The following is a 26,856-nucleotide window of genomic DNA, read 5'->3' as shown; positions in this document are numbered from 1 at the left end:
ATTCATTGAAACCTGTAAAAATAACTAACTTGGAGGTAAATCTAATATTAAAGATTAATGCGGGCTATACTTAATAATTCAAATAAATACAAACAAAAGAATACCATTTAGGAACTGATTAATATATATGCCAAAATCGTAATAAACATATTTACGGTTGTGCAGATTGTTGAGCACAAACTTGTTGTCGCTTAAACTGAACTGAACGGCAACGTCACCTGCTGCTTGGCATTCGATTCTAAATTTGCTATGTATAACAAATATGTTATGATTAAATAGTATATTATATGTATATGTATACAATAACAATGAATATACCTATCCTTCAATAGAGAAACTCATGAATGCAAGATCGTTTTTCTTTGTTTGGTTCTTCAAATGGATTTGAAGTGGTGTACACTAATTAACATGCCAGTAACATCTGAAATAAATATTGTCATTAAACAAACACAACGAGTGGAATGTTTTGAATAATGTAACTTATTATTACTCTCCAACAGACGTTTTGAAAGTAAGCCTCCTATTGATTATATCACTGAATCTCGAAGGATAGTAGAAAGATGATACATAAGCAATGTGCTTAACAATGGTTCATATAGTGAATTTGAGTTTAAAGATATTATTGATTGTCCTGGTTCTACCAACGTTTTTCTTATCTTGAAATCCTTGATAAAATACCAATTGTTTTCCCAGAAGTCATCGACTAAGTATATCACACATTCATGAAGAATAGTTTCTTGGATTCTATTCCCCTGAAGACATGGTACAACAATAAAAGACATACATGCTACCAAATTATCCCCTCGAATAAACATTTTACAACAATAAAAGTCATACATTTCTACATGCTACCAAATTATTCTAAAGTATAGTAGAGAACTTAAAATTTTGTTAAACACATAACCTCGAAATCAACCAAAACCAACTTCAAGTTGTATAATCCAGGAGATGGTAATTTGGTTTTCCATCTTCGTAGTAGTTTAACTTGAATACGTTGAGTGTTTTCTTGTGTTGGATTCAGAGTGGACAAAGATATATAAGTTGTCATGTTGATTAAGAGAAGAGAACACTCACATGTAGAAAACAATTCGAAAATATCTTTCCATTTGAGAATACCTTCCCCTCAGTGTAAATAACTTCACATATTTTGAATTTTAACAACAAAAATATATTGGCTTCAAAATTGGTATATTAATAATACCAAAATCTATAATTTAATGAAGAGAATAAATGAATGTCAGAATATATTGGAACTGATGTTATCAAGTAATCTTGATAACATCATATACGGTTTTACGCAAAGTTGATGTTGTATAGCTTTTCAGACAGTAGATATGCATTAACAAATCATTTTTGATGTTTTACAAATATTGGTTGATAAATAAAACACAATACAACTCTTAATCATAACGATAAGATTTCACCCAACTGTTTTACATTATTAATTATTATGCATTTAAAATAAAAAGAAAATCATTAAATATTAGAACAATATATCAGAGAAAAGATGCGATTAATGGTGGTTATCAAATACGAATGCAATGTAAGCATCTTTACATGTATGATAAAAAAACCATTAATAGTCGTAAGATCAACGTAGGATCACCAAGTCAATCGGGACATTTAGCAATGACAAATGCACGTGTACAAATCCAACGTCGAGGTCTCTAATCTCGTTTCTTCGTATCCTAGACAAAGCCATCAAGGAATTCTGCATAGAGATAACGTTGCGCATCCAGATATATAGCATTGCACTTCATCCATAAAAGGAAATTGAGTTTGGAAAGAGACAATCGTATAAAATGATAACGGTTAACTTAACACCATTATGAAAACTATATGATTGGTTCCCATCGTCCCATAGAACCAACATTGTACCGAAGGTGATTTCTCTGAAAAAAATTGTAAAAACGTTTAAGTCGGAAAACGGCCCTAAGAGGTCTAATACGCGGCAAAAGCCCACTTGCGATTTTAAAAGAAGATAAGCCCATAATTCAATGATGGTATATCCAATAAATCGCAGGAGAAGATAAATATCAAGTTTCAAAGATAATCATGAAGACCGAGAGAAAAAAGGAATATTTTCACAAAGAGATAAACTCGAATCAGGGGCAGAAAAGGAAAGACGATCGACCTAAGAGGCATATATAAGGAGAGACAGGATGAGAGGCGCAAGGATCAGAGAATTTTAGACGTAGGAGATTTTTGTTAGCTTTAGGAGAACTTAGGACTAGGCGGTTAGGCTAGCAAGTTCTGTACTTAGAACTTTTTTTGCTATGTTCTCTTATTCTCCATTGTTGACGATTTTCCTGTTCATCTTGTTCTTCGGTGAAACTCTGTAACTTTATTCATCTTAACCAATAAAACGCCTCTGTACAATTTCTTACTATAGTTTGTTATCTCTTTATTTTCGTATTTGTGTGTTTATGCAGGGAATCTGGATCCTCAAGGAAAGCTGAGAATCTCGATTTTCCTTTATTAACTAAAATCGACAGTGTGAATTTTGGTCCCCACAAGGACTTTGAATATACCTAATTAAATTTGAATATGTTCAGTTTGTTTAAATTGAATATATTTGGAGTCTGCGTTTTTAGATTATTTGGTTGTTTGCTTAAAATAGAAATAGTAAGTTATATGATTAAACATTGTGTGATTTATTTAATGTGATATAGAGATAATAGCCAAATATATGTACTTTTGTATATGCCGGATGTAGATGTTGTGGTGGATACTATGGTCAGCTTTATTCGACATGTTAAGTCGTAGCCTAGAATCCTCTATGGGGTAAGTCGTAGCTTTGGTCGAATATGCTTCAAGTCAAATAAAGCATATTCGACCAGTGTGTGTGGGCACTAGTCTCATACATGAATCCTCTATAGGGTAAGTGTAACGACCTGCTCCCCAAAGTATTCTTATCTTTGAAGGAAATGGATCATAGGCAATTTACTCTGCAGAAAGTTGTATTTTATAAGTGTGGAAGCACTTGTATTCGTGAAGGATCAGATGAGTAAGTTGGATGTTGGCTAAGTATCGGATGTTCAGTGAACACTTGAAAAGCTTTCAGACCGGGTTGAGTTATGGTATACCGATCGCGGAATGATTGAGGTTTATGTAAGGAAGGAATGGAATCGCGAAGTCAAATAAGGAAATTTTGTCTATATAATATTGCAGGTTCCAAGAAAGGAAAAAGTTTGACCAGCTATTGTTGCAGGATTATAAGAAAAGAAGGTTGAATGATTCAGAGATTGATTGTAATCTTTGACCGAGTCAAATATGGAAACGACATTAAGTGCCTGTCATGGTGAGCAAGTGCAAGAATCCTATTAAAAGGGACATTGGGTTCTCATTTCTCACACAGCCAAAAAGAAAGGAGTCTTAGATAGAGGTCAGAGTAAGAACATAGTTCTAGAGAGAGAGAGAGAGAAAGAGAAAGAGAAAGAGAAAGAGAGAGAGAGAGAGAGAGAGAGAGAGAGAGAGAGAGAGAGAGAGAGAGAGAGAGAGAGAGAGAGAGAGAGAGAGAGAGCTCTGGAAGGGAGTATTGAGCAAGGAGGATCGCAAGAATTTTTTCGCCGTAAAACGCAGCTAAGTTCATAGTTTACAATCTTTCAAGATCATCCCAGCTGAGGATGTGATTTGTGGCAGACTTGTAGAATATATTATTAGCGAATTAAATCTTGATATGCTATGGTGTATGAATGAGTAATGCATTTATGGAATGCTCGTTCTTTGATCTTGAAGTGATCCTTCCAGGTTCGAAAAAATTCTTCGTGTTCTTAGGATACGGCATGTTAGATTGTGTTGTGATGGCATAGTTGGATGGAAATGTTTATGTAAAAACATAGGATTTGTTATAAAATGAAAGGAGATGTTAAATGGGAAAATGATAAGAAACGAATTAAGCGAATGAACTTAAATAAGGAAAGTGTGGGGTTAAGCAATTGAACGTACATAAGAAAAGTATGAGATTAAGAAAATGACTTAAATAAGAAAAGTATGAGATTAAGCAAATGAACTTAAATAATAAAAGTATGTTTTGGCTTCGGGCCGCAAAGATATTATGGTTATTTTTGGCTTTGGGCCGTATGTTAGCTTCGGCCGTGTGGCTTTGGGCCGTATGAGAACCTTCGGGGTCAAGTGGCCTCGGGCCGTATGAGAGACCAAAGTTTGAATGGCTTTGGGTCGTGCATGATTGATACGGGCCGAGAATTGGCTTGGGGCTGTGTATCATTGGCTTCAGCCATAAGTTATCTTCGGGGTAGAGAATGAGTAGGAATGGTTAAGTGAATGAAAATGTGTAGAAATGATTAAGTAAAGATAAATGGGTCGTAAAAAAATGGTAAGGATGAAATGGAATGTTAGGTCGCTAGAATGGAACTCATTTTGTTAATGTTACATATGTTACTGGTTGCATGTGGGCGGTTTTGAGCATCCTTACTGAGTATTTTTGTATGTTCACGTCTCTTTTTGTGATGCAGGTAAGGTTTAATTTTGTAGACCGGAGCGTGAGACGACCATCAGGAATGGGTGTTATGAACTTGGGGGATTTTTACGAAACAATACACTGTTTACAATTATTTAACTCAGTTTTTATTAATAAAGTTGAAGGATTTTCTTACGTCATATGATGAAATATTATTTGAATTTTACGTAGAATTTTCTAAAGGCTTTTCAAATATTTCTATATCTGGGTGTTTCAGGGAGCCTCTATTGGGGGGGGGGGGGGGGGGGGGGTGCAAGCACTTATCTTGTAAGTTGTAACTAAGATCTTTATTTGTCCTTGGCGCTTTAGGCGACGTGTTTGTTTCATATCAACATTAAATTATAAATATTTAGAGTGCTATGCATGAGTTCGTGGACTTCGGACACATACCTCAGTTGGTGACTCTCATATTACTCACCTTTGTTTCTTTCCTATTTCTGGTGAGGCTGGCGTGTAGATATATTTGGATAGATTGGTGTTACAGGGCAGTTTTCATATGGATTTTATTTGGGTTTAGAGTTGTCAGACGGGTTGACCCGCATCCATATTGTCTTGTCCAAGCCCGTCCAGCTTAGTTGACTTTCTTTGCGGGTTGACCCGCAGGTTACCTAAAAAAAAAGACGTGTTATGACCTTTGCTCAATCTCTAATAATACTAATACTAATATTAATAGGGTCTCTGTTTTGACCTTTGCTCAATGTCTAATAATACTAATATTAAAAAAATGTCTAACTCAATAGAAGAAAACAAAGATAATCTTTCACTTTGCATCAGTTTAACTAGCTCGAACCATAACACTGATCAAAATTTTGAACTATTGAACAAAGTTTCAAGAAAAGAAAGTGTATGTACCCAAGTAAATTCTGAAACTGGAGCTACTGTTTCTCTTTATCAATGAATTGCTGACACTCTGCATCTGCTTCCTCTGTTCCTACAGATTCTGTAATCTCATGAAGATGCACAGACTCTATGCAAGAAAATTCTAGACTTTATGAGACATCTCAACTCATGAGCCTCACCATCACATTCTCTTCAAAGCTTCTTATAATCTTCTTGAATATCCTCTGTGTTAGATTCAAAATAGCAGCTCTTGCACCACAAACGCCCACAGCTAAGGCAAGAGTAACCATTGTGGTTTCACAGTTTTTTGAAGAAGAGTAGCCCAAAGAAAAATCGCTTGTATCAGAAGTTATCCAAGACCTAACCTTGAGTATTCAGTAACAGAACAACAATAGCAAAATAAAGCTCAGCCAGTGGTATTTGTTGAGCAAAAAGTCTGAAAAATACAAGAAAAAAAAATAATGATCAAGGAAAAACAACTCAAACTTTAGAAGGAATTATTGCCTAAGAAAGATAAATCTGCTATGAGCGAGAGTTGAAGAAGACATAATCTCCATCGAAGACTTGACAATTTAAAGCGTGTGAGGGAAGAATAAGGCAGAGGAAACGCTAACTCTCTAATCTCTGGCAGGAGACGGACATAATCTCCATCAAAGGCTTGCAATCACTGATCTTATCGAACTCTTGCTCCCTCTAGTGCATGCAGTAGCTCAAACAGGAAATCCATGGAAGGCAATCAAAGTTGGAATCGGTTTGATTCACCTATTGAGAGAAGAAGAAGAATCGACACATTAATTTGCGGGCAACCCGCGAACCCGCTAACCCGTGACGGGTTATGACCCGACCACCCGCAAACCCCCTTGGGTTAGGCCCGCTAAACCCGCACTTTTATGGACACCAAAAGACTTGTCCAAGCCTGCCCCGTGATGGGTTTACATGGGCTGAACCCGCGGGCCACGGGTTGGGCTGACATCTCTATTTGGATTTAAGATGAGTGGAGATGTTTTTAGGGGATGTTGTTAGTGGCATGCCGTTCTCGAGAGAAGAATAGGCGGGTTTTACATATTGTTACTATAGAGTGGGTTCCGTCCCGGTTCTCATCCGGGATGACGACTAGGGAATTTGGTTTTCAACAAAAATAATTGGAACTAGAATTTTAAAATAAAATAAGTTAGCACTTTTCTGTTTAGTAAATTCTAACTCACTTGCTTTTTTATGTCGATGAAGAAAATTATTATCATTCATTCTCAGGCCACTATGGCTTCACTCAGGAAAATCATGCGAAGTTTATCAGACAGATTGTGGTCATCAGGGTCATACTTTCAGGGATTGTTTAAAGAGAGGACATGTGACGCTTTCGCCAACCGCCCAAACTTAAAGCGTCGCTCCAGTTTATATTGCATGAGTTTAAGAGGGAGATGAGCCAATAGCTGGTTTGTATATTTTGTTATAAGTTATTCTTATGCTTGAGTATGTTGACTATTTTGGAACTATACCTAGATATTAAAATTGTGTGGGATCGCTCTTGGTTGAGGGTGGGACAGTTTGATTGTATCGATATTGGAGTTATGCATAGTTTGTGAGTCAGATTGTGGTCAAGTGTTGGTCATTCCAGAGTTTATTCAAACCAAATATTAAGAAGACTCAAACCGTTGATACATATAGGTTAGGAGCTACATGCGTTCATAAAGATTTACTGGTCATTCTTTAGAAGATTTAATTTCTTGGAAGGTTTAGCAATAATAGAGCTGAACCACAATGATATGATACTTAGGATGGATTGTTGTCATGACACAAGTGAGATTGGATTCCCTGAGGAAGGAAGTGCATATTATCAAAGCAGAAGGAAATGTTACCTTCCAGAGTATTCAAACAAACAATGGAGTCTCAATAATGTTGCATGTATAAATGTTAGAGAGCATGAACCGCGAGATATACTATGAATGTAGAGTATGATGATACGTTTAAGGTCTTAAAAGAAGCAAGGGAGATGTATTTACTATTGATTGGATCTAGAGATGACACTCGTTTCGTGAGCACCGTATTGTTTAGCGGCAATAGAGATAGTTGAGTTGAAAAATCAGCTAGACGATCTGATCAAGTAACTACACCATGGGTAGAGGCTCGGATTCTTACAGATCATCAGCCTTAAGTATATATTCATTGTGGGGATTTGAGTTTGAGATATTGCACATGGATAGAGCTGTTGGCATACTATGAACTCAAGATCACATACCATCTTTGTAAGGCCAACCAAGTGGCAGATGTGTTGAGTAGACCTATTGTCTGAGACATTTGCTAGCCTCATGTTATGCATATTTACCATGGAGTCAGAGTCAGTTGGTCTAGAGGCAATGAATCTAGCATACTTACTTTGGAGTACACGACAAACCCAAAGAAAAGATGAGGCTTAGGAAAGCAGATCAAAAGAAAATATTCAGCTATTACACCACAACTAGCACACCACAACCGAGTATATGTGTGCTAGAGGATGTGAAATTTTTTTAAAAAAATCTTACAACAAGTTGACCACCCACGTTTCTTCATACACCAAGAAAATATCAAGGTGAAGCAGATTTGAAGTGTTACTATCATTGGACTGATATGAAAAGGATGTGCTACCTTTTTGTGTTATCAGACTTGCTAACAAATGGTTAAGGCGAATCATCATGTATATGTCGGATTAGTACAAAAATACCTCTATCAGATTGGGAATGAGATATTGTGTCTATAGATTTTGTCAATGGATTGTTCAAGACGAGTGGCGGGTAGAAGGCCGTATAGGTGATCGTGGACGGAGTCACCAAATCAGTTCATTTTCTACCAAAAATGGACAAATAAAAACGATTAGTAAAGAACTACATCAAAGTGATTGTGGAATTGCACGATGTGCTGTCAGTATTGTGTCAGATCGAGATACGGAGTACACATCTACTTATTAGTGAGCCTTTTTAGGTAAATGATGTTAATCCCATTATTTTTTGTTCTAGTGTAAGATTATATTAAGATTAAACCAAACATTACAAAGCAGTAATGCAAAACTGGCAAATATTGACAATCCCCAGAAACAAAAGGTAGCGGAAGAAAAATATTTCCCTGTAAGCTAAAGCCATCATGCAACATATATGTCTCTGGAAACCATAAACAAAAGCTACATGCTAAGAATCTAAACTATGCAAAATCGATCTAACAAGATAACAACCTGAAAATAGCAAAGACAGATCAGAGGAGAAGGTATATAGGAAAAGCAAACATCACATTCGACTTTTATTAAAGGAGACCAAAGGTGTCAATACTTCTTCTTCTTCCTTTAGTTTATTGATTAAGCTTTCTGCAATTTCTACCATGGCTTATAACACAGATCTGACATCTTTCACACTCAAATGTTGTTTTTTCTTATTGTTTCTTCATCATATACGTATATCTCATTTCTAATTTTCAATTTCAAACACTTAAACCCTAAAACGTCGTTTTTAATTATCTTATTTAAAAAAAAACATAGGGTACCCGAAATCCGATGGAGTAAAACCCGAACGGGTAATCTATAAAGCAGGACCCACCTGAAATGAACCCATAAAATTTGAAAACTGAATATAAAGTGAAACCTCTATAAATTAATAATGTTGGGACTACACCAAAACTATAATCTTTTTATTAATTTATAGAGATATTAATTTATCGATATACTAATTGAACCAAAAACTCAATTTGGGACTATAAATTATATTATTTTATAGAGATTTTTTGTGTATATTAATTTATGGATTATTAATTTAAAGAGGTTATACTGTACTAGTGGTTTTGGGTTTTAAATTTAAACCGGGTTTAGGGTATCCTATGGATAAAAACACATTGTTAACATCCCTAGTGACACGGTGTCACTCACAAGTAGAAACGTAAGGCACAACTAAAAACGACGTTGAGAAGAAACTGTTTAACCACATGACTTCCGATGACATGATGATAAATGAGCCCAAGCTCCACATCGTTTCAAACAAGCTAGATATTCTCTACAAAAATACATAATATAGAACCGGGGCAATGGAGAGAACCAAACCTTTGCAACGATTCAAGGATGAGCAAAACTCCATAATTAGACAACTTCACGCAGGGCCATCTTTTAGCATGTGCAAGTGGAGCGGTCGAACAGGGTCCAAAATTTTAGAGGACCCATAATTTTTATTTATTAGAGTAATAGTTATAAATTTAAAATCATATATTTATTAAAAAATCAGATAGCTATATTTAAATTTAATTTTCGTATTTATTAACCAATAAATCTAAATTACAAATTTAATTTGTTTACATAACCAACAAAATGCAATAAGTCAGGAAAAAGATAACATTTATATTAATTAATATATTTTGGAAAGTAAAAAATAGTTGTTGGTGTTTGATTTAATATTCAATGTAAATTTAGAAAGTTAATATTCTAATTTGATTATATTTAGGAAATTATTATTAATTAGTTATTATAAATAAAGAGAGAAATATATAATAAAAAAATAGGAAATACAAAAAAGAATAACTAGTCTAAGGTTCTATCGAGAAGAAAGTTGAGGAGTCTCCAACTTCTTGTTTAATCAAATCAAGAGTCTACGGCTTTTGGTCTAACCACTATCCATGTTCTATTGCTCTATTAGTTTTTTTATAGATTATAGAGTCAATTAGTTCAATATACCTAATGTGAGTCAATATTAAGAAAATACCCTAACAGCTGTAAACTAACATTCCTTGTAGCAATATTAACACAACTTACCTATTCTACCCTTTTGGTTGAACACGTGAGAAGAAAAAAAGAAAAACCTTTCATATCCATCTCATTATTCATCGTTTATCTTTCTTTTTGTCTCTGATGACATTGATATCTTCTATTATCCTTCAAACAACTTCGATAGATTCTCCTCAGATCCACGTCCGAAAATATTATTTTTGAATCATCCAACTACATCATACTTTGTTTTTATCGGCAATCTTACTGAGCTTCTCCTCGTCAATTAGTCGTCGCCACTGTCACTGTAATTACGTTACCACTACATGTGCCATCTATACTAGTCGATCATTGCTTCAAAGAAAGACATGCCTCCCAAAATTTTCTCTGAGTTATGGAACATCGATCAGAAGCACACCAACATATTTTTTCCCAAACGCTAGTTTGTTAACAAACATCTTAATTAACCACTAAAATAACATAAACTGTTATACGAATTGTTAGTAGATAACTTTTCAGTCAGAGGGTATGCTCCAGCGAATCTATCATTGTATATTAACATATTACATGTTTTGTTGGTAAGTTAAATTTACATGTAAACCGTTAAAAATTAATAACATACACAGTAATGGATACTCATTATATTGTATTAATCTAATATATTCACTACAAGAAAACATCTTGTTTCCTATGGACGATTTTCGTCGGAAACCATCGGAATAAGCCATTTCTGAAGAATTTCCAACGACAAAGGTCATCGGTTCTATTTCGTCGGAAAAAATAATTCGTCGGAATTTCGTCGGACTTTCTGACAAATTTCCGACGAAATTCCGACAGACAAATTTCCGACGGACATATTTCTAACGAAATTCCGACGGATAAATTTTTGATTAAAATCCGACGGATACATTTCCGACGAAATTCCGATGGATATATTTCCGACAAAATTCCGACGGAAAGCATTCCGACGAAATTAATATCCGTCGGAAATTTTGTAAACTATTTAAAAAAATAAAAAAAATTATATTAAATATAATATTTTAATGAATTACTCAAGAACAAAATTTGAAAATCATTTTTAATAAATATTTTAATTCTTTATATATAAATAAAATAAAATTTAAATTAGGAAAACGTTTTTGTAATATAATATTTTTAAAATCATTTATAATAAATTTTACTATAAATTTTTAAAACATAAAATGTTTTATAAATTGAAAATTTTTATAGATAAAGAGGAAACGTTTTAATAAAGATTTTTTAAAAAAATTAACAAAATATTTTTGTAATTGAACGAATTTCCTAAAAATTGAAAAATATTTTAATTAAATCAAAAAAACCAGAAAAACCTTTTATAGATTGAAAAGTTTAAAAAAAAGTGAAAAATGTTTTGATAAAATTTAGAAACCAAAAAACGTTTTATAAATTATAACAAATTTAAAAACTTTTTATAAGAACTTAAATTCTTCTATAAAAAGTTTAAAACGTTTTATACAATCATAAAAACGTTTTAAAACAACAATAATAATAAAAACTTGGGAATTTTTATATATATATAAATATATATATTAAATAAAACTTTCAAAATTATAAAAACTCCAAAAAGGTTTTAAAATTTGAAATCTTTTTTAGAAAATAACAAAAACTATTAAATTTCACAAAACAACAAATTAAATAAACAAACCACAATCAAACCTATCTAAACCACAACCTAACAACAAAATCTAACATATAAATCATAAAATTCTTCATCCTAACATAAATCCAATTTTCAAAACCTAAAATTCACAATTTCACAATCAAAAACTAACATAAGTCAATTGAGAAAAGGAAAGAGATGACTTACATAATTTGTGAGGTGGATTTGAGGAGTTTAAGGCTCAGAATCGCCGGATTAGAGAGAGAAAATCTGAGAGAATTTGTGTGTTTTAGAGAGAGAGAGGAAAAATGAGGAAGAAGAAGGGGATTACATTTATATATTAAAAACTTTTGACGGCCTATGTTCGTCGGAAATCCGTCAGAATATATTTTGGTTTTTCGCGAAATATTAGGCAGGTCTTTTCCTGGGCAAATTTCAATTTCCGAAGAATATACCATCTTCGTCAGAAATTCGTCGGAATATATCATTTTCGTCAGAAATTCGTCGGAAATATATTCGTCAGAAATTTCCTAAGAATTATGTATTAGGGGTTCGAAACATAGCAGAAATAGAACGATAATAGCCATTGATAATAAATTGATGACTTTTAGGGGTTTAAAATCTTCATAATGTTTAAAAACACTTGAGAGCACACAAATTATAGATTGTAAGATGGATCACCGGAAAGTATTTGTTTAAGTGTATAAGTGTTAACAAGAAAGATTATGTATCTGTCAATGCATCAATCGCAAGAATATATAGCTTAACTAATTGAGGTATTATTAACCTACATCATATTTATCACTTAATATATCTGATTTAACATTTATTTTGAATATTTCATATCTAAAACTCAAGTTCGTCGGAAATCCGTCGAAAATTTGTGACGAATATCCTATGAATATTTTGTAGTCCGTCGGAAATTCGTCAGAAATATCCTAGGAAAAAATTCGTCAAAAACTCGTCGGAAATTTTTGACAAATTTCCTACGAATTTTTTTCATTTCATCGGAAATTCGTCAGAAATGTCTGATGAATATCCGACGAAAACATAACCCCCAAATCTATACCCTAAATCGTTTAATCTTCCTCGGGGGTCATCGGTATTTCGTCGATTATTTATGACAAAAGATAGTTCGTCAAAAATTCCTAGGATATTTCCGACAAAATATCGACGGATGGTAAAATTTCATATTTCTCGTAAATCCGTCAGAATTTCGTCAGAAATTTCTGACGAATACTTCTTTCGTCAGAAATGACTATGTTTTCTTGTAGTGATTATTTACCATAGAAACATAAAAGTTAGATGTGATTTATTAGTTTATATATGCTAAAATACTTGTTAACCGTTACAAATCCATGTATGAGTTAACGAATATTTTTTGACATCTTACCAACCAATTTGAAAAGTGGTAACATACTTTGAAACACCTAACCAAACATGTATCCGCTAATGCTTTGTAAGATCTTATAAAATACTTATCAATTAGCGGCACCCCCTGTTTGATAACATATAACCAAAACTCACAACACTTCATTTGTAGCAACTAACCCAATATATATCAGTTAACAAAATTCTTGTTTGTTACAGCTATTCCTAACTGAAATATGTGAGATTCAAGCCGTTGTTATTGATATTGGAAGTACCCGCTTTATTTTGTTATACACCTGATTCATATTATGTATGATTTCGAGAAAAATGTTGAAGGAACTATGTAGACGATCTTGTCGAGAGAGACACACTCATTGGAACCATACACATTTTTGAATGTTATATACCTAATCAAAACAGATCATGGCTGTGCAATGTTGGAGACGAGCTTGGTCACAAAACTTTCTCTAGTTACGACGAGGTTTGACGATTGTCTCAGTCGTTCCATATGTGATTTTTACGGAGAATATATGAGAGATGATGAAGACAATAATGTATAGAAAGGAAGAACAGAAATGACAAATGAATTTTTGTTTATGGTTTAAAAAGTACAGAGGATATTATAGTTCTGAGATGGAAAAGAAATGTGAAATGCAGCTGAGAAAGGAGAAAGGATAAAGGTTTGAGTTTTAAGTAGACACGTGAGAGAAAGAGAAGGAAGAATGTCGGTGGGAGTAAAATTGGATTATCAAATTGTCAACAGTGAAAAAAAAACAGTGAAATGGTAGTTAGTTAATTATGGATTTTTGTATGTATAGAGAGCTTAAATACTCTAGATTATAACTCATGATCGTGGATACAAAAATAAATCAAAACAAAAAGGAAACTGAAATATTTATAGTCTCAAAAATATGTTTTTCATAAGGTTTTAATTATAAAACCAAAATATGTTAGCAAAATATATTATAACAATATTTTACCAGAAAAAAACATAAATTATTTCAAGTTAGTAAAAAATATCTTATTTATTTTTTTGAATTGGGTTTCTTTAGAGTTTGAGACGGTTCTGACTTCACGCCAAAGTAGACTAGACAAACCGCAAACCAACGGCCTTAGAAACCAGATAATCACATATGTTAGTTCTATTCTAGATTGACCAATACTGCTTATTTTTAGCTTACTAGGTGATTTTCCCGTGTTCATGCACGGATATAAATATTTTTAAAGTAAATATATAATAATAATTAATTGCTATTTACTTTTAATTTAATTAATTTATAATTTATATGCATCATTTATATTAATTATATTGTATTACTTTAATTATACATATAATTTTATATATGTTATATCTAATCGGTATTATTGTTTTTCAGTCGATTTAGTTATCATTTAGGTAAATTGGATTGCATCTATGAATTTAGCTGTAATATTTTTTATTCTATATATTAAAATTTTGAGTAATTTCTTATTTGCATTTAGGTGGTTGTTGTCTTAGATATGTAAATATATTTTATGAAGATTATGTATAACTTAAGATATATTGTGCTTAGTATGATATAAAAAATAAACTAAAGTGTCTGATTCTAAATTACGTAAATTAATATAACGAAATGATAATATTCTGAAGTCTCATGCATATATATAAATTTTACAAAAGAACTAAATTGTAACAGTTGGCTAATATTTTATTTTTATTTTAATATGTTTTGAGTTGTCCTATGATTTATATTTATAAAATAAATTACTATTCTTATAAAATTATACATTCTTATCGTAATTAAATATATGATTTTAGATATAAGTTGGATTAGTCGAATCACTCATGTTGTGAGTATATTGAGTTATATATATTCTTTCAAATTCAAAATGAAGTATAATTATTTTTTATTCTAATTAAGTCAAATGTGCATGTATTTCGTAATATTTATCAAATTATATGTTGATGTTTTTTTTAAAAAATTAGAAAATAAAGTGATGATTAATAGGAAGTTACATGCGTAAGTAGCTGATACATTTTTGAAAGCTCATGAACACATATCAATATTTACAATAATTAAAATATTCAATAAATTTTCAATAGTTGATGTCTTTGATTTATTGAATGGAAACTAAAATTTATTTAAATAATCTTAAAAATTAGAATTCAGATTTGCTTTGGTATTTTGATTATGGTTCTATTAATTTTCTCACACATAAAAACATAAAAGGAAATTTAATATTAAGAAAAAATAACTTTAACAATGATAAAATATAATATATGTACCTCATTAAATTACTTTGTAACTATTTGATCAAATGATGTTTATTTTAAAATTTTATTTTAGTTTTTTTAATATCTCTTAAAAATAAGCAGTAAAAACAATTATGATTTTATTTAAAAATAATAATATATAAGTAAAATATAATTTATCAATATTTTTTTGTTGTACTTGAAAATATTATAGTCAACTAAATATATGAAAAATAAATAAAAAATAACAATATTACTAATTATAAACTATTTTAGACAATTAAACATATATTAGTTTATGTTACTTAATTATTTATGTAATCATTAATAATATATATATATATATATAAATATTTTTATAACCTTGAAATATTTTGTATTTTTTTAAAATTATATTTTAAAAGAAATAATATTTCTTTTTCTAATATCAAGATTATATGTGTAAATTGTTTTTTAATGAAATAATATTATATAGAAATTTATAATTTTCATCTAGGAAAATATAGATATAAGGAAAGTATTTTATTACTTCAAAATTATATTTTATGTTATTTAAAAATATTTTTTAAATGTAATATTAATATTTTGTGAACTTTCTTTTTTTATGAAATCATATTATGTATACATATATTTTCGTTTTTCAATTATTTTTTTAATTTATAAAAGTTTCCTTTTTTATTATATGTGTATATATTTTAGAATTTTTTTAAAAGGAAACTAAATAAAATAAATAAATAATAGTATTTAAAATGTAAATTAATTCATTAAGGGTATCACTGTAATCAACCATCGTGAGAGTTAACGTGAGAGAGACACATAAGAAACTGACTTCTCAAATAATATTATAGAGATTTCCTATAGATTCTTATTGAGTGCGTTACATCATCAGACACATTGTTCTCTTTTTTGACAAGATAAGGTACATCCCACTTGAGGGACACATTGTCCTCTTCCACCCCTTGTGGTTTTACAGCAGTACCCCTCACGCTTGGTTAAGAGAAACTAGAGGATAGTTACATTTTTTTTATTTTATTTATTTTTTCTCTAACTTTTTCTTTGTTCTTTTTGCAAAGTTCTTGTGTTTTTATTTGTTTTTTCTCAGAGTTTAAGACATTTGAAGAAAGTATAATTATTACAATAAATTATAATTTATTTTTTTCTATATTTTAACATCCATTTTCATATATATATTTTATATATTTCAACAATTATTTAAAAAAATGTATGGACATAAAAAGTGTGGATGCAAAATTGTGAACATGTAAGAAAAATACGTGAACATAAAAAGATGTAGACATGGATTGATAAAAAATATAGAAAATATCTTTAAAATTTTCGTGGATGAGGTTTCATGAACTAAGTTTCATGGATGTGTTTTCTTGGACAAGTTCTTATATTCCTAATGATCTTACATAATTTCTTAGTATCTGTGGACAAGTATTTTATGCATACCGTGTAGTTTTATGTACATGTATTTTGTGTAAGCCACTTTGGTGAACAAATGTGTGTGGACATGGATATTCAATCCTAAAAATACACCTTGAACATGTTTGTTTTATCCACCGCCACCTCTACCATGGCCTCCACTTTTGTATCCCTCACCCTCACGTCTCCCATCTTTACAGTATCCACCACCATTGTTATCGGAACTAGTCTCGTAGGAACTCACATCTCCTAAGCGACTCTACCACAATCCCAGATCGGGAGACGGAGGTCCGATTGAAGTGTACCTATATTTAGAAAAAGGTACGGTGATTACATCGAAAATATTTTTTAGATCTAAGAACCATAATTCAAAAAAAAAAATAATAAAATGAAGACAAAACCTCCGATATCGTTTTCCGGTGGAGTTGGTTGCTCGGATATCTTCCCTTTCTTCTTTGATTTTGTCATGGTTAGATACATTTCTGAAAGTGGGCGGCGAAGAATGGAGGTGAAAGATGATGAGATAAGAAAAGGTGGAGACGAGATTACACAATCAAACTCGCGGCGAGGTCTCTGGATTCTTGGTGTTCTATGGAGAAATTAAAGATGAAAAAGAAGAGGGTTCACTCAATTAGGGTTGATAAACGAAGAAGGAACTGTCAAATTTGGGAAAGTAGATCTGAATTTCAAAATGTAAAGTTGGAGAGAGAAATATGTTGGTTTTCGAGAACTCATAAATCAACAAAACAATCAATTGTTGATAAATATTATAAAAATAAAATCATGGTTAGGTGTTTCTGGTTAGCTTTACCATGATGTGGTCAATATTGAGGGCATGAAAGACAATAACCACACATAAAGTGCCTTGCCAGCAGGAAGTGCCTCTTTATGTAATACATAAGACACAAAGTGTCTTAGGAAGTAAAAATATCATTCTTATTAGTGTGCACAGAGTGTTAAAGCTATTTTTTATCATTATTTTTGCCATCTTAGGAACTATTTTCCAAGTACAGAAGAAACTACAAAAGGGAAATATTCCTTCTGGAATTTTCAGTCGCAAAAATACGACTGTTTTTTATTATTATAAAATGACAGAAGTGCCCCTCTATTTCATAGAACAACTCTTCATCACTGTTTCATATACCTCTTCCTCTCGTCACTTCTCACTATTTCTACATTAGACTCCCCAACCGAGTTGTTCAAAAAAAAAAAAAAAAACCTCCCCAAGTGAACATCACCAAAAGTCAACAAACCCAAAAACAAAAACATTAAACCTCAAATCGAAACAATGAGATGTTACAAAGGATCATCCATTCTCGCCACCGGTCATCACCCATTTGTCTATAAACGACCAATCTCCTCTCTACCCGCTTCTTTCCCTTCTACTACCCTCTCTTACCCAACCCGAAACCGTTTCTTATCAACCCGGATCCAAGCCCGTCTCATTCACGACGACCCAGTAAAGCAATCGGAGGATCTGAGCTTCTACGATCTCCTCGGCGTCACCGAATCTGTTAGTCTCCCTGAAATCAAACAGGCGTACAAACAGCTTGCTCGAAAGTATCATCCCGATGTATCGCCGCCGGATCGGGTCGAGGAATACACAGATCGGTTTATTAGGGTTCAAGAAGCTTACGAGACTCTCTCGGATCCTAGCCGGAGAGTTCTCTACGACAGAGATTTGTCTATGGGATTCTCATTTTCGTTCTCAGGACGACGCCGGAATGGATACCATGAGGTATATCCATATTCACATCCTTCTTATTCGTCTACGTTATGCCCAGAATCTTAACCGGTTTCGGTTATTTTGCTTATTTTCGTGATAAACCCGAAAGGAAATTAAAAAATTCAGGACCAGTGTTTGGCTGTATGGTTTAAAAATTTTAAGAGAAGACAATAATAATTTAGTTATGTCACACTCAGAAATTTATCCAAGCGATGTTGATATTATTGATTATGATATTTTGTCCATATATGGACAATTGAGTATTATCCTCCGAATTTAAAAGAAAAAAAATTATTTTCCAATATGTAAGAGATTTTCGTTCATAATATTTCAATAAATTTCTCAAACGAATAATATATTTTCATAAACTATAATAGTTATATAATTAAATTAAATATTGTTTATCTTTGTCGCCAGAATTGACCCTTTGATTTGTGTTATGGTCCTAAAATATAGACCCATTTATTGTTAGATGAAAAAGACCCTAGAATAGAGAATGTTTACATTCCAACTTGCTAACTCTTATTGACCCTATACGACTCTTTAGAATTCATTAATTCAATTATTTATTTTATAATCATGTTTCTAAAATGCCGAACCTAACCAAACCATTTGTAATAAATCCAGAATTGGTCTGAGTTTTTGGTGATTGTTTGTGTAAGCAGGAAGTGGTGGAAGAGAAGAGTGAGTGGAAGAAAAAATGGCAAACTCAGCTCTCAGGGCTAAAGAAAAGAAGCAATCAAAGAGACAACAACTCAATGTCTTGGGCTGCTAGAATGCGCCGTCAACATCACACGTCTGAAGATTCTTCTGCTTAACCCACAACCACCATATCTCGCCTCCTTAATTTATAGGTTTTTAATTGGTGTGTGATACAGAAAGCATAGCATAATTAACTACAAATTTGTATACATGTATATATAATCCTTTTGTGTGCCTATAACAATCTGCCAGCACATCATAAACCCTAATCACTAAATAAGTTTCTTTTGATTGAGTAGGACACAAACAAAACAAAGGGTTCGACCGTTGATAGAAAAGAAACAGTGGTGTGGTTGGAGATTTTGAGACGGTAAAAAATATAGCGGTACAGTTAAAAATCGTATTAAAAAGTATGTTCAGATTTCGTTCCAAACTTACAATCAAAACTTTATTACATCCAATTTTACGAGTGAAACTAATTAGTACTGTAATGTACCTTGTAACTTTGTAAGTTGTAACGGTAACTTCGTGTACCATACGAATGATTATTTAATTTAAATATATAATAATTTCATAACAACGTTACAATCCTCGCTTAACCGAGGATTTAGCACCAGAAATCAGGTTTAACAGATAATTCAGCAGCACATAAAGCTTAAACCACGAAAGGAAAATAAAAACAACATTTCATCTTTTCATGTTTACTTATGACTTAGCCGTTGATTCTCACGGCGCCATCAAACCACATTTCTTGAATTCCGATTTTACCCTCTCCATCTCCTCCTCCGGCAACGTCATCGTCACAACCCTCTCCTCCGATTTCGCCGCCGCGTAAACAACTACCAATCCCTCCTCCCCTACCCCCTCAACGTTACAGTACACTGATTCCGGCGACTTCCTCATCACTTTAGCCTCATACAAATCGACTTCACTCAAATCCATAAACGTCAACTTCGCTCCGTAAACAATAAAATCCAAACTCCCATCACAGCTCTCTCCGATCTCATCGATTCCACATCTCTCGTCAGTCGCTCTCTCCATACATCTCACTAACTCTTCCACAGCCGCTTCAGCCACCGGAAAATCCACGTGTACGGAGCTTATCATCTGACTGTTTCGAATCGATCTGATAGGTTTCAGATCGTTCGGATCCTTTCTGATGATCGTAACAGTTAAAGGCTCTGGATCTTCTCTAACCTTAGCTATGCTTTTCCATATGATTCCGGCGAGAACCTCGAACACCGGAATCTGATCATCTCCGTTCGCCGGGAAATGTGGTGACATCTGGTCGGCGGCGACGGTGAGGTTGAAACAGTAACTCGCCATTTTCTTGTTGTTTGGAGTGATCCAGAGATCTCCAACCGGGTCAACCTGTTTTATTGATTCCGGGTCTTTAACCGTTGGATTTGGATTCAGAAACCTTCTGTCTATAATAGAAGTTTCCGGGGCATAGGTTTTTTCCCCAGAAAGGACCTTCACCCATAAGTTGAAGGCATAGAATAAAGAGAATGAATCTCCCATGATGTTGGCCCAGCTCAGGCCCAAAGCTAATCCTCTGCACTTAAACCGGGTCATCTGCGGATACAAACCGAGATAAGGTAGTGGTTACTCTGTTTTTGATTTTGTAAAATGTTCAAGATTTTGGGGGAAATACTCTGGTTTTTTTTTATTACTGATAAATTCATTCATGAATACAAAATTTTTTTATTTTTTTTTATAACTTTGGTGTGATTCCAAACGTTTTCTAGATCCAAAGACTAATCACTAAAAGGTCCATAAAAATTCAGGTTTTCTTGTCACTTAACACGTCCATGAATTACCAAGGAAAATCAAACCCTGGGTGGAAACTCTAGTTGGAATTCATTTAACAATATACCAAGACCACTTGGTTCAAATTTGGTATTTAACCAAACCGCATCTTCATTTATCGACACTCTGTAACCCCATGGGGATTCTCACTCTTTTCTATTTATTCCTAAATTTATGTAATAAAATCACTTGCTTTGCCTTTGATTCGTGGTCTATTTGGCAAACCATTTGCAAAAGCATTATACTCTTTATTATTTAATCAACAGTTTTTTTTAAGAAAGGTTATTTACATAACTATCAATGATTGCAAAAATCTATGATCAGACCTATCAATTACATAGTGTGTTGAAAGTTGAAACCATCGTTGCATCATTCCTCCCAATTTGTGATCGAACCGATACCGCAAGGATTGTATTTTTATTTAATCAACAATTACTAAAAATATATGTTGAAAAGTATTTATAACATATAATTACTTTCCAAATGTTAGTTGTTCAATGCTTTCATACAGAACTTTTGGTATACTATTTACATTTGTTGTAAAGCCCTTTTTCAAAAAAAAAATATTTACATTTGCAATATATATTAGTTAAAAAATAATTATATACAATTAGTTTATTTTATTTAATAATATCAAATTTTGTGTTTATATCCAAAAGTAACTTTTATATTTTAAAAACAAAAATTTTAAAATAATATTTCACATTTATAATTTAATTGAATATATCTAATTAAATACGATTCATTATCTTAAATAACAAAAATATGATGTAAATGTATTTATATTATTTAAATAACTTATATATCAGTTACTGATCTATCACCGTTCGTTTAGCGCCTATCGCTTTTTTGAACATTATAAAAACAAAAGAGCTCAATTATTTTCTTGCTTTGTTCTTTTAATTTTAGTTATGCAGTTTTTCAAAAATATATAATGAAAACATAAAAGTAAGAGATATATTGAGATACAAGTTTCGTAATAGACCCTTTGAGATACTCTCAAGAAATTCACAAGCCATCTGTCAATTTATAAGTGGATTTTTCCTTTTCAAAATTTTTAAATTTATTTAATTATAAAAACAATATTAAAGTAGTATTATTTATTTTATATACTCAATTTGGAGTTATAATAGCTCTTAAGCCTTGATTGTTAGAATTGATGATAAAGCAATAATATCAAAACATTATAGACTGTTGTAAAAGCTGTGTGCTTTTACTAATATACTCCGTATAGATAGCTTTTTTAAACATGGATTTTTATAAACATTTATTGCTTTTCAGCAAAAAAATTTTTTTTAGCAATTTTACAGATTATATTTAAGATCAAATGATTTTAGTAGCCTACGATTTTTAAAACAATGGAAAAAAAAAGTCAGCTTAAACCCGGGTCTGAACCCGCAATATATTTGTCTGAAATGTCTTCGAGTTTTTATTAAATACGGCCATTAATGTGGCAGTGTCTTTTAATGCAAGTTATTGGTACGGTTAGATCTTTCGTGTATTAAATTCTTCTGATGACAGGGCATATAACATTAAATGTTTCTATCTTTTAGTATCTGTTTTTCTCGATTAGGGCATATGGTCAGAAAGGAACATCATACCCAAGATAGAGTAGAATATTCTTAATTCTAGTCCTGTTTACCTACTAATTGCCTTTGTTAATAAACCCACCCAAATCTGTAGCATGGTGCGTCTCTTTTTCTGCTAAGAACATTTCCAAAAGACATTTTATAACTTTAAATATGAAGTTTTTTATTCTTTAAAAAGGAACTTCAAAACTTCAAATTTAAAGTTTTGAAGAGTGAAACTCTATATTTGAAGTTTCACTACTCAAAACTTCAAATTTGAAGTTTCATATTTTATTTGCATTTTGGTTCCTACAATCACACACCACTTTTATGATTCATGAATATTTTCTCGTTTATTGTTTTAATCTTTTAAAAATATATATCTCATAAATATTAATTTTTTTACAGATTTTAAATTTTACACATAAAATTAAATAAAACTTTAAAATAAGATTTTAAATATCTAAAACTAGATTTAGACAACAATAATATACAAACGAAACTTAACAATTTTTTTAAAAAAATTTACATGAAGACATAACTAGTACACAAATTTAAATATTACAACAACACTAATAGTCAGGTAACTTTGATCCAGAAACTTCAAAATTTTTAAATATTGTCCAATTTTGTTTTGTGTAACTTAAGATGGTTGTTGTTGTTGTTTTTGATGTATTTTTCGTACAATTTTTTCTTGTTCATATCGAATATATTCACGAGTATTAATATCATTGAAAAGAAATTAGTCTCTTAGTAATATTTTATGTTTCTCTTTTACTTTCTTGTTCCGATCTAATGTATTTACAAGTATCAATATCACCCGATTTCAACAAATTTTAGCTCGTAATCTACAAAGTAAAAATGAAGAGAGCCATTTTAATTTTGATATACACTAATAGATCATATATGCATTACGAAAATCATTTTATAGAATAATATTGTATTTTTTTTGAAGTTCAATATTAATTAAGTTATTTTTATTTAAATTTTTATATTTTAATAGAATATTTTATTAGTTAATATTGTTGTAATATGTTTATATATCTACTAATTATTTACAATATAAGGACCATATTATAAAATATAAATAGTTTTGAAGTTGAGTTTGAAGTTTTGCTTTTGGAGAAGAATACCTTTAAACTTTAAATATAGAGTTTTGGAAACTTCAAAATAGAGTTTCTTTTTGGAGATGCTCTAAATAATATGTAGTGTTCCTTTTTTACACTATTCAAATTAAATTTTAGGAGAACAAACCATTTCATATATTTCACATAAAAAATCAAGATGCACTGCCAAAAACCATGTCAATATATGTAGTACATATAGAGAATGCAGTATTTCCGATATATTTTATAAGAATATGGGCAATCTTCTCCAAATCTTGTAATTATGTGTTACGTTTTACAAGTTCATCAATTCACGAAAATCATAACAAAATTTTTTCAATAACCTTAATTTGAAGGGCAATTCTCATAAATAGACCATTTTAAAGTTTTGGTCACAAAAATAAATCACAAGAAGGAAAATAACTAAAATGTTTCATTTAATAGGTAAAAGAACACTAATACCCTATATATATAAAAAATAAAAAAATATAATTTTTTTTATAGTTTTAGATTATATGTTTTCAAATTCGAACTTTTTTATAAATTTTTTTTTGAATCTTTTTTCAAAATTTTTTTATTTTTTTTTTCAAATTTTCCTTTTGTAATTCGAAAATACTTTTTGAAACTATTTTTAAAATTTTTATTTTCAATTTTTAATATGTATTTTCTATTTTATAAAATTTTAAATCTCAAACCCAAATCTCCACCCCTTAGCTCTAAACCCTAAGGTTTGGATTAGTTAATCCTAGGGGTATAAGTGTATATTTATCTCTTTAATGAAATATTTTGGTCATTTTGATTTTTAGAGTCTATATTTGTGATAGAAACTTTTTTAGTGCTATCCTAGAGTATTTCCCTAATTTGAAAGTTGTTTTCTTTTGTCAACTTGTAGAGAGTATCATATTTTGTAAAGGGAAAAAAGTTTTCTAGCTACACGAAGTTTACACTAATATGGTGGAATCCATCCAATATATGAAAATGTGTCAACAACTACACGAAGTTTATGTTAATACATGTCACATGTACGAAGTAAATAATAATATGGTGGCAACATCACAATCGGGTTTAATTGATTTTAAGCTAAGTTAATAGGGTGAATCCGTAATTTACTAAACTTAATAAACTTAATGATTTATTAAGTTTAATAAAATTAATTGATTTTATTTGATTTTATTAATAAACTTAGTAATTTAATAAACTTTAACTTTAAAAACTTAATAATTTATTATACTTAATAAATTTATTAAACTTAACAAACTTAATAATTTAATAAACTTAATGGTTTATTAAGTTTAATAAACTTAATTGATTTTATTAATAAAATTTGTAGTTTAATAATCTTTAACTTAATAAACTTAATAATTTATTATACTTAATAAATTTATTAAACTAAATAAACTTAATAATTTAATAAACTTAATAAACTTAAACTTAATAAACTTAATAAATTTATTAAACATAATAAACTTAATAAATTTATTAAACTTAATAAATTTAACAAATTTATTAAGTTTATTAAGTTTATTGAATGATTAAGTTTATTAAATGATTAAGTTTATTAATAAATGAATAATTTTATTAAGTTTATTAATAAATGATTAAGTTTATTAAGTTTATTAATAAATGATTAATTTTACTAAGTTTAGCAAATTTATTAATTTTTATAAGTTTAATAAATTTATTAAGTTTATTAAGTAAATTTAACAAGTTATTAAGTTTATTAACAAAATCAATTAAGTTTATTAAAATTAATAAATCATTAAGTTTATTAAGTTTAGTAAATTACAGATTGACACCATTAACTTAGCTTAAAATCAATTAAACCCGATTGTGATGTTGCCACCATATTATTATTTACTTTGTACATGTGACATGTATTAACATAAACTTCGTGTAGTTGTTGACACATTCTCATACACTGGATGGTTTCCACCATATTAGTGTAAACTTCGTGTAGCTATGAAAATTTTTTCCTTTTGTAAAGTATCATATATTGCATAATACAATATCATAACTGTTATAGGCCTTTTTGCATAGTTATATATATATCTTAATAATACATACATAAATGGAGAGAGGGAGCAATAATGCGATATATTGGTGCATGTTTAACTAAATCAATATGGCAGACTAAAGAAGAGAACATTGTTTTTTTTTCTTTTAATAGAATTGGAATAAAATTGTTGTTGTCAAATTACCTGAACATAGATCAGAGGAGAGAAAGGCAACTCCGGTCCAACAGGTTGATGGTAAACCAGAAACTCATCAACTGACCGGTCCGGTTTACTAAGCCACTCTTCCACTGTGAAATTACATTCACCTTCGACGAAACGCGCACCACAGTCGTTGCATTTGATATACGGACGCCCCGAGTCTCTCCGCCATAACCTTCCTGTGGTCCATGCGATCTGGTCGAACAGCTTGAACATAGCCTCCTTCACGTGTGTCACGCTCAAGTCACTAGCCAACTCGGGCGAGTAAATGTAAGCTGCCTTGAGATAGTGGAGCTTCATAGCAAGATCTAAACCGGTTGGTTCATGGGTCGCACCAGTTTCTGTCGCTCTGGTTGCACCCACCGTCGATAACCTCATGTTGTATATCGGACCCTGACCCTTTTCTTGAGATCGACCCATGATGCTCAGTTGAGTTAAGCTGATTCTATCTTTGATCTTGAACTAACTACTCGATGTATGTATACATTTCTCTCTCTTCGTGCTGTGTAATATATATAGTATAGGTGATGGATCTGATGAGACTATTGTGTATATGTATATAGAGCAGAGACGCTTGATGGTGGTAAGTTATAATGTTACACGTAGGTGAAACCCTTAACTTTCTTTTTCCTGATAAGTTGATGTCCTCAGTAGAGACATATCGAGAATACTTTTAGCTGAAAGTATTATCATGGGAATTGAGTTAGTTGGAAGCAATATTGCGAGGTTTGAATTAATTGGAGAATATTATCTTGGTCTTTGAGTTAATTACTTAAAGAAAATAAAACTTTAGGCTCGAAAAGTAACATACGGTATGAATAGTAATAAAAACATATACTCCCTCTGTTTTTTTAATGTAGGTAGTTTTAAATAAATGCACAAATATTAAGAAAGTTATTAATTTTTTCCAAAAGTAACATTTTAATATATATAAATTAGGTTTAGTTAAACCAATCATAAATAATTATATATTATTTGATTGGTATCATTATACCCAATAAAAATAAAAGTTACTTAAAATTATAAAAATTAA

General features: G+C 31.1%; 2 protein-coding genes and 1 long non-coding RNA gene across 4 annotated transcripts; 2 read left to right on the top strand and 1 right to left on the bottom strand.

Moving 5' to 3' along the window:
- The first annotated feature begins 17,645 nt into the window (after positions 1-17,645).
- Positions 17,646-19,707, top strand: LOC106430115 (chaperone protein dnaJ 20, chloroplastic). 2 transcript variants are annotated; one of them, XM_048778349.1, is made up of 3 exons: positions 17,670-18,437; positions 19,091-19,290; positions 19,427-19,707. In XM_048778349.1, the coding sequence occupies exons 1-2, from the start codon at positions 17,988-17,990 to the stop codon at positions 19,241-19,243; spliced, it is 603 nt and encodes a 200-aa protein (XP_048634306.1). In that variant the 5' UTR covers positions 17,670-17,987; the 3' UTR covers positions 19,244-19,290; positions 19,427-19,707. The 2 variants fall into 2 exon arrangements, with proteins under 2 accessions (XP_013726345.1, XP_048634306.1); XM_013870891.3 differs by lacking the exon at positions 19,427-19,707 and having other exon boundaries at positions 17,646-18,437; positions 19,091-19,418.
- Positions 19,659-26,442, bottom strand: LOC106430114 (protein ECERIFERUM 26). The gene is made up of 2 exons (XM_013870890.3): positions 25,809-26,442; positions 19,659-20,702 (listed from the first exon to the last, which is right to left on the bottom strand). The coding sequence occupies exons 1-2, from the start codon at positions 26,241-26,243 to the stop codon at positions 19,854-19,856; spliced, it is 1,284 nt and encodes a 427-aa protein (XP_013726344.2). The 5' UTR covers positions 26,244-26,442; the 3' UTR covers positions 19,659-19,853.
- On the top strand, positions 20,491-23,930 carry LOC106430117. The gene is made up of 2 exons (XR_007339239.1): positions 20,491-20,725; positions 20,915-23,930. It is a non-coding gene; the product is annotated as an uncharacterized LOC106430117 (long non-coding RNA).
- Positions 26,443-26,856: the final 414 nt, after the last annotated feature.

This window comes from Brassica napus, chromosome A4, assembly GCF_020379485.1.
Source record: "Brassica napus cultivar Da-Ae chromosome A4, Da-Ae, whole genome shotgun sequence".
NCBI classification, from domain to species: Eukaryota; Viridiplantae; Streptophyta; class Magnoliopsida; order Brassicales; family Brassicaceae; genus Brassica; species Brassica napus.
This window is presented reverse-complemented; position numbering and strand designations above follow the sequence as displayed.

What these genes read in the sequence shown, in the direction of transcription:
- LOC106430115 (XM_048778349.1), top strand. Translation starts at nt 17,988, where the DNA reads ATGAGATGTTACAAAGGATCATCCATTCTCGCCACCGGTCATCACCCA. An exon ending in GCCGGAATGGATACCATGAG is followed by an intron (nt 18,438 to 19,090) that starts GTATATCCATAT and finishes TTGTGTAAGCAG; the next exon opens with GAAGTGGTGGAAGAGAAGAG.
- LOC106430114 (XM_013870890.3), bottom strand. Translation starts at nt 26,243, where the DNA reads ATGGGTCGATCTCAAGAAAAGGGTCAGGGTCCGATATACAACATGAGG. An exon ending in CTCCTCTGATCTATGTTCAG is followed by an intron (nt 20,703 to 25,808) that starts GTAATTTGACAA and finishes TTGTATCCGCAG; the next exon opens with ATGACCCGGTTTAAGTGCAG.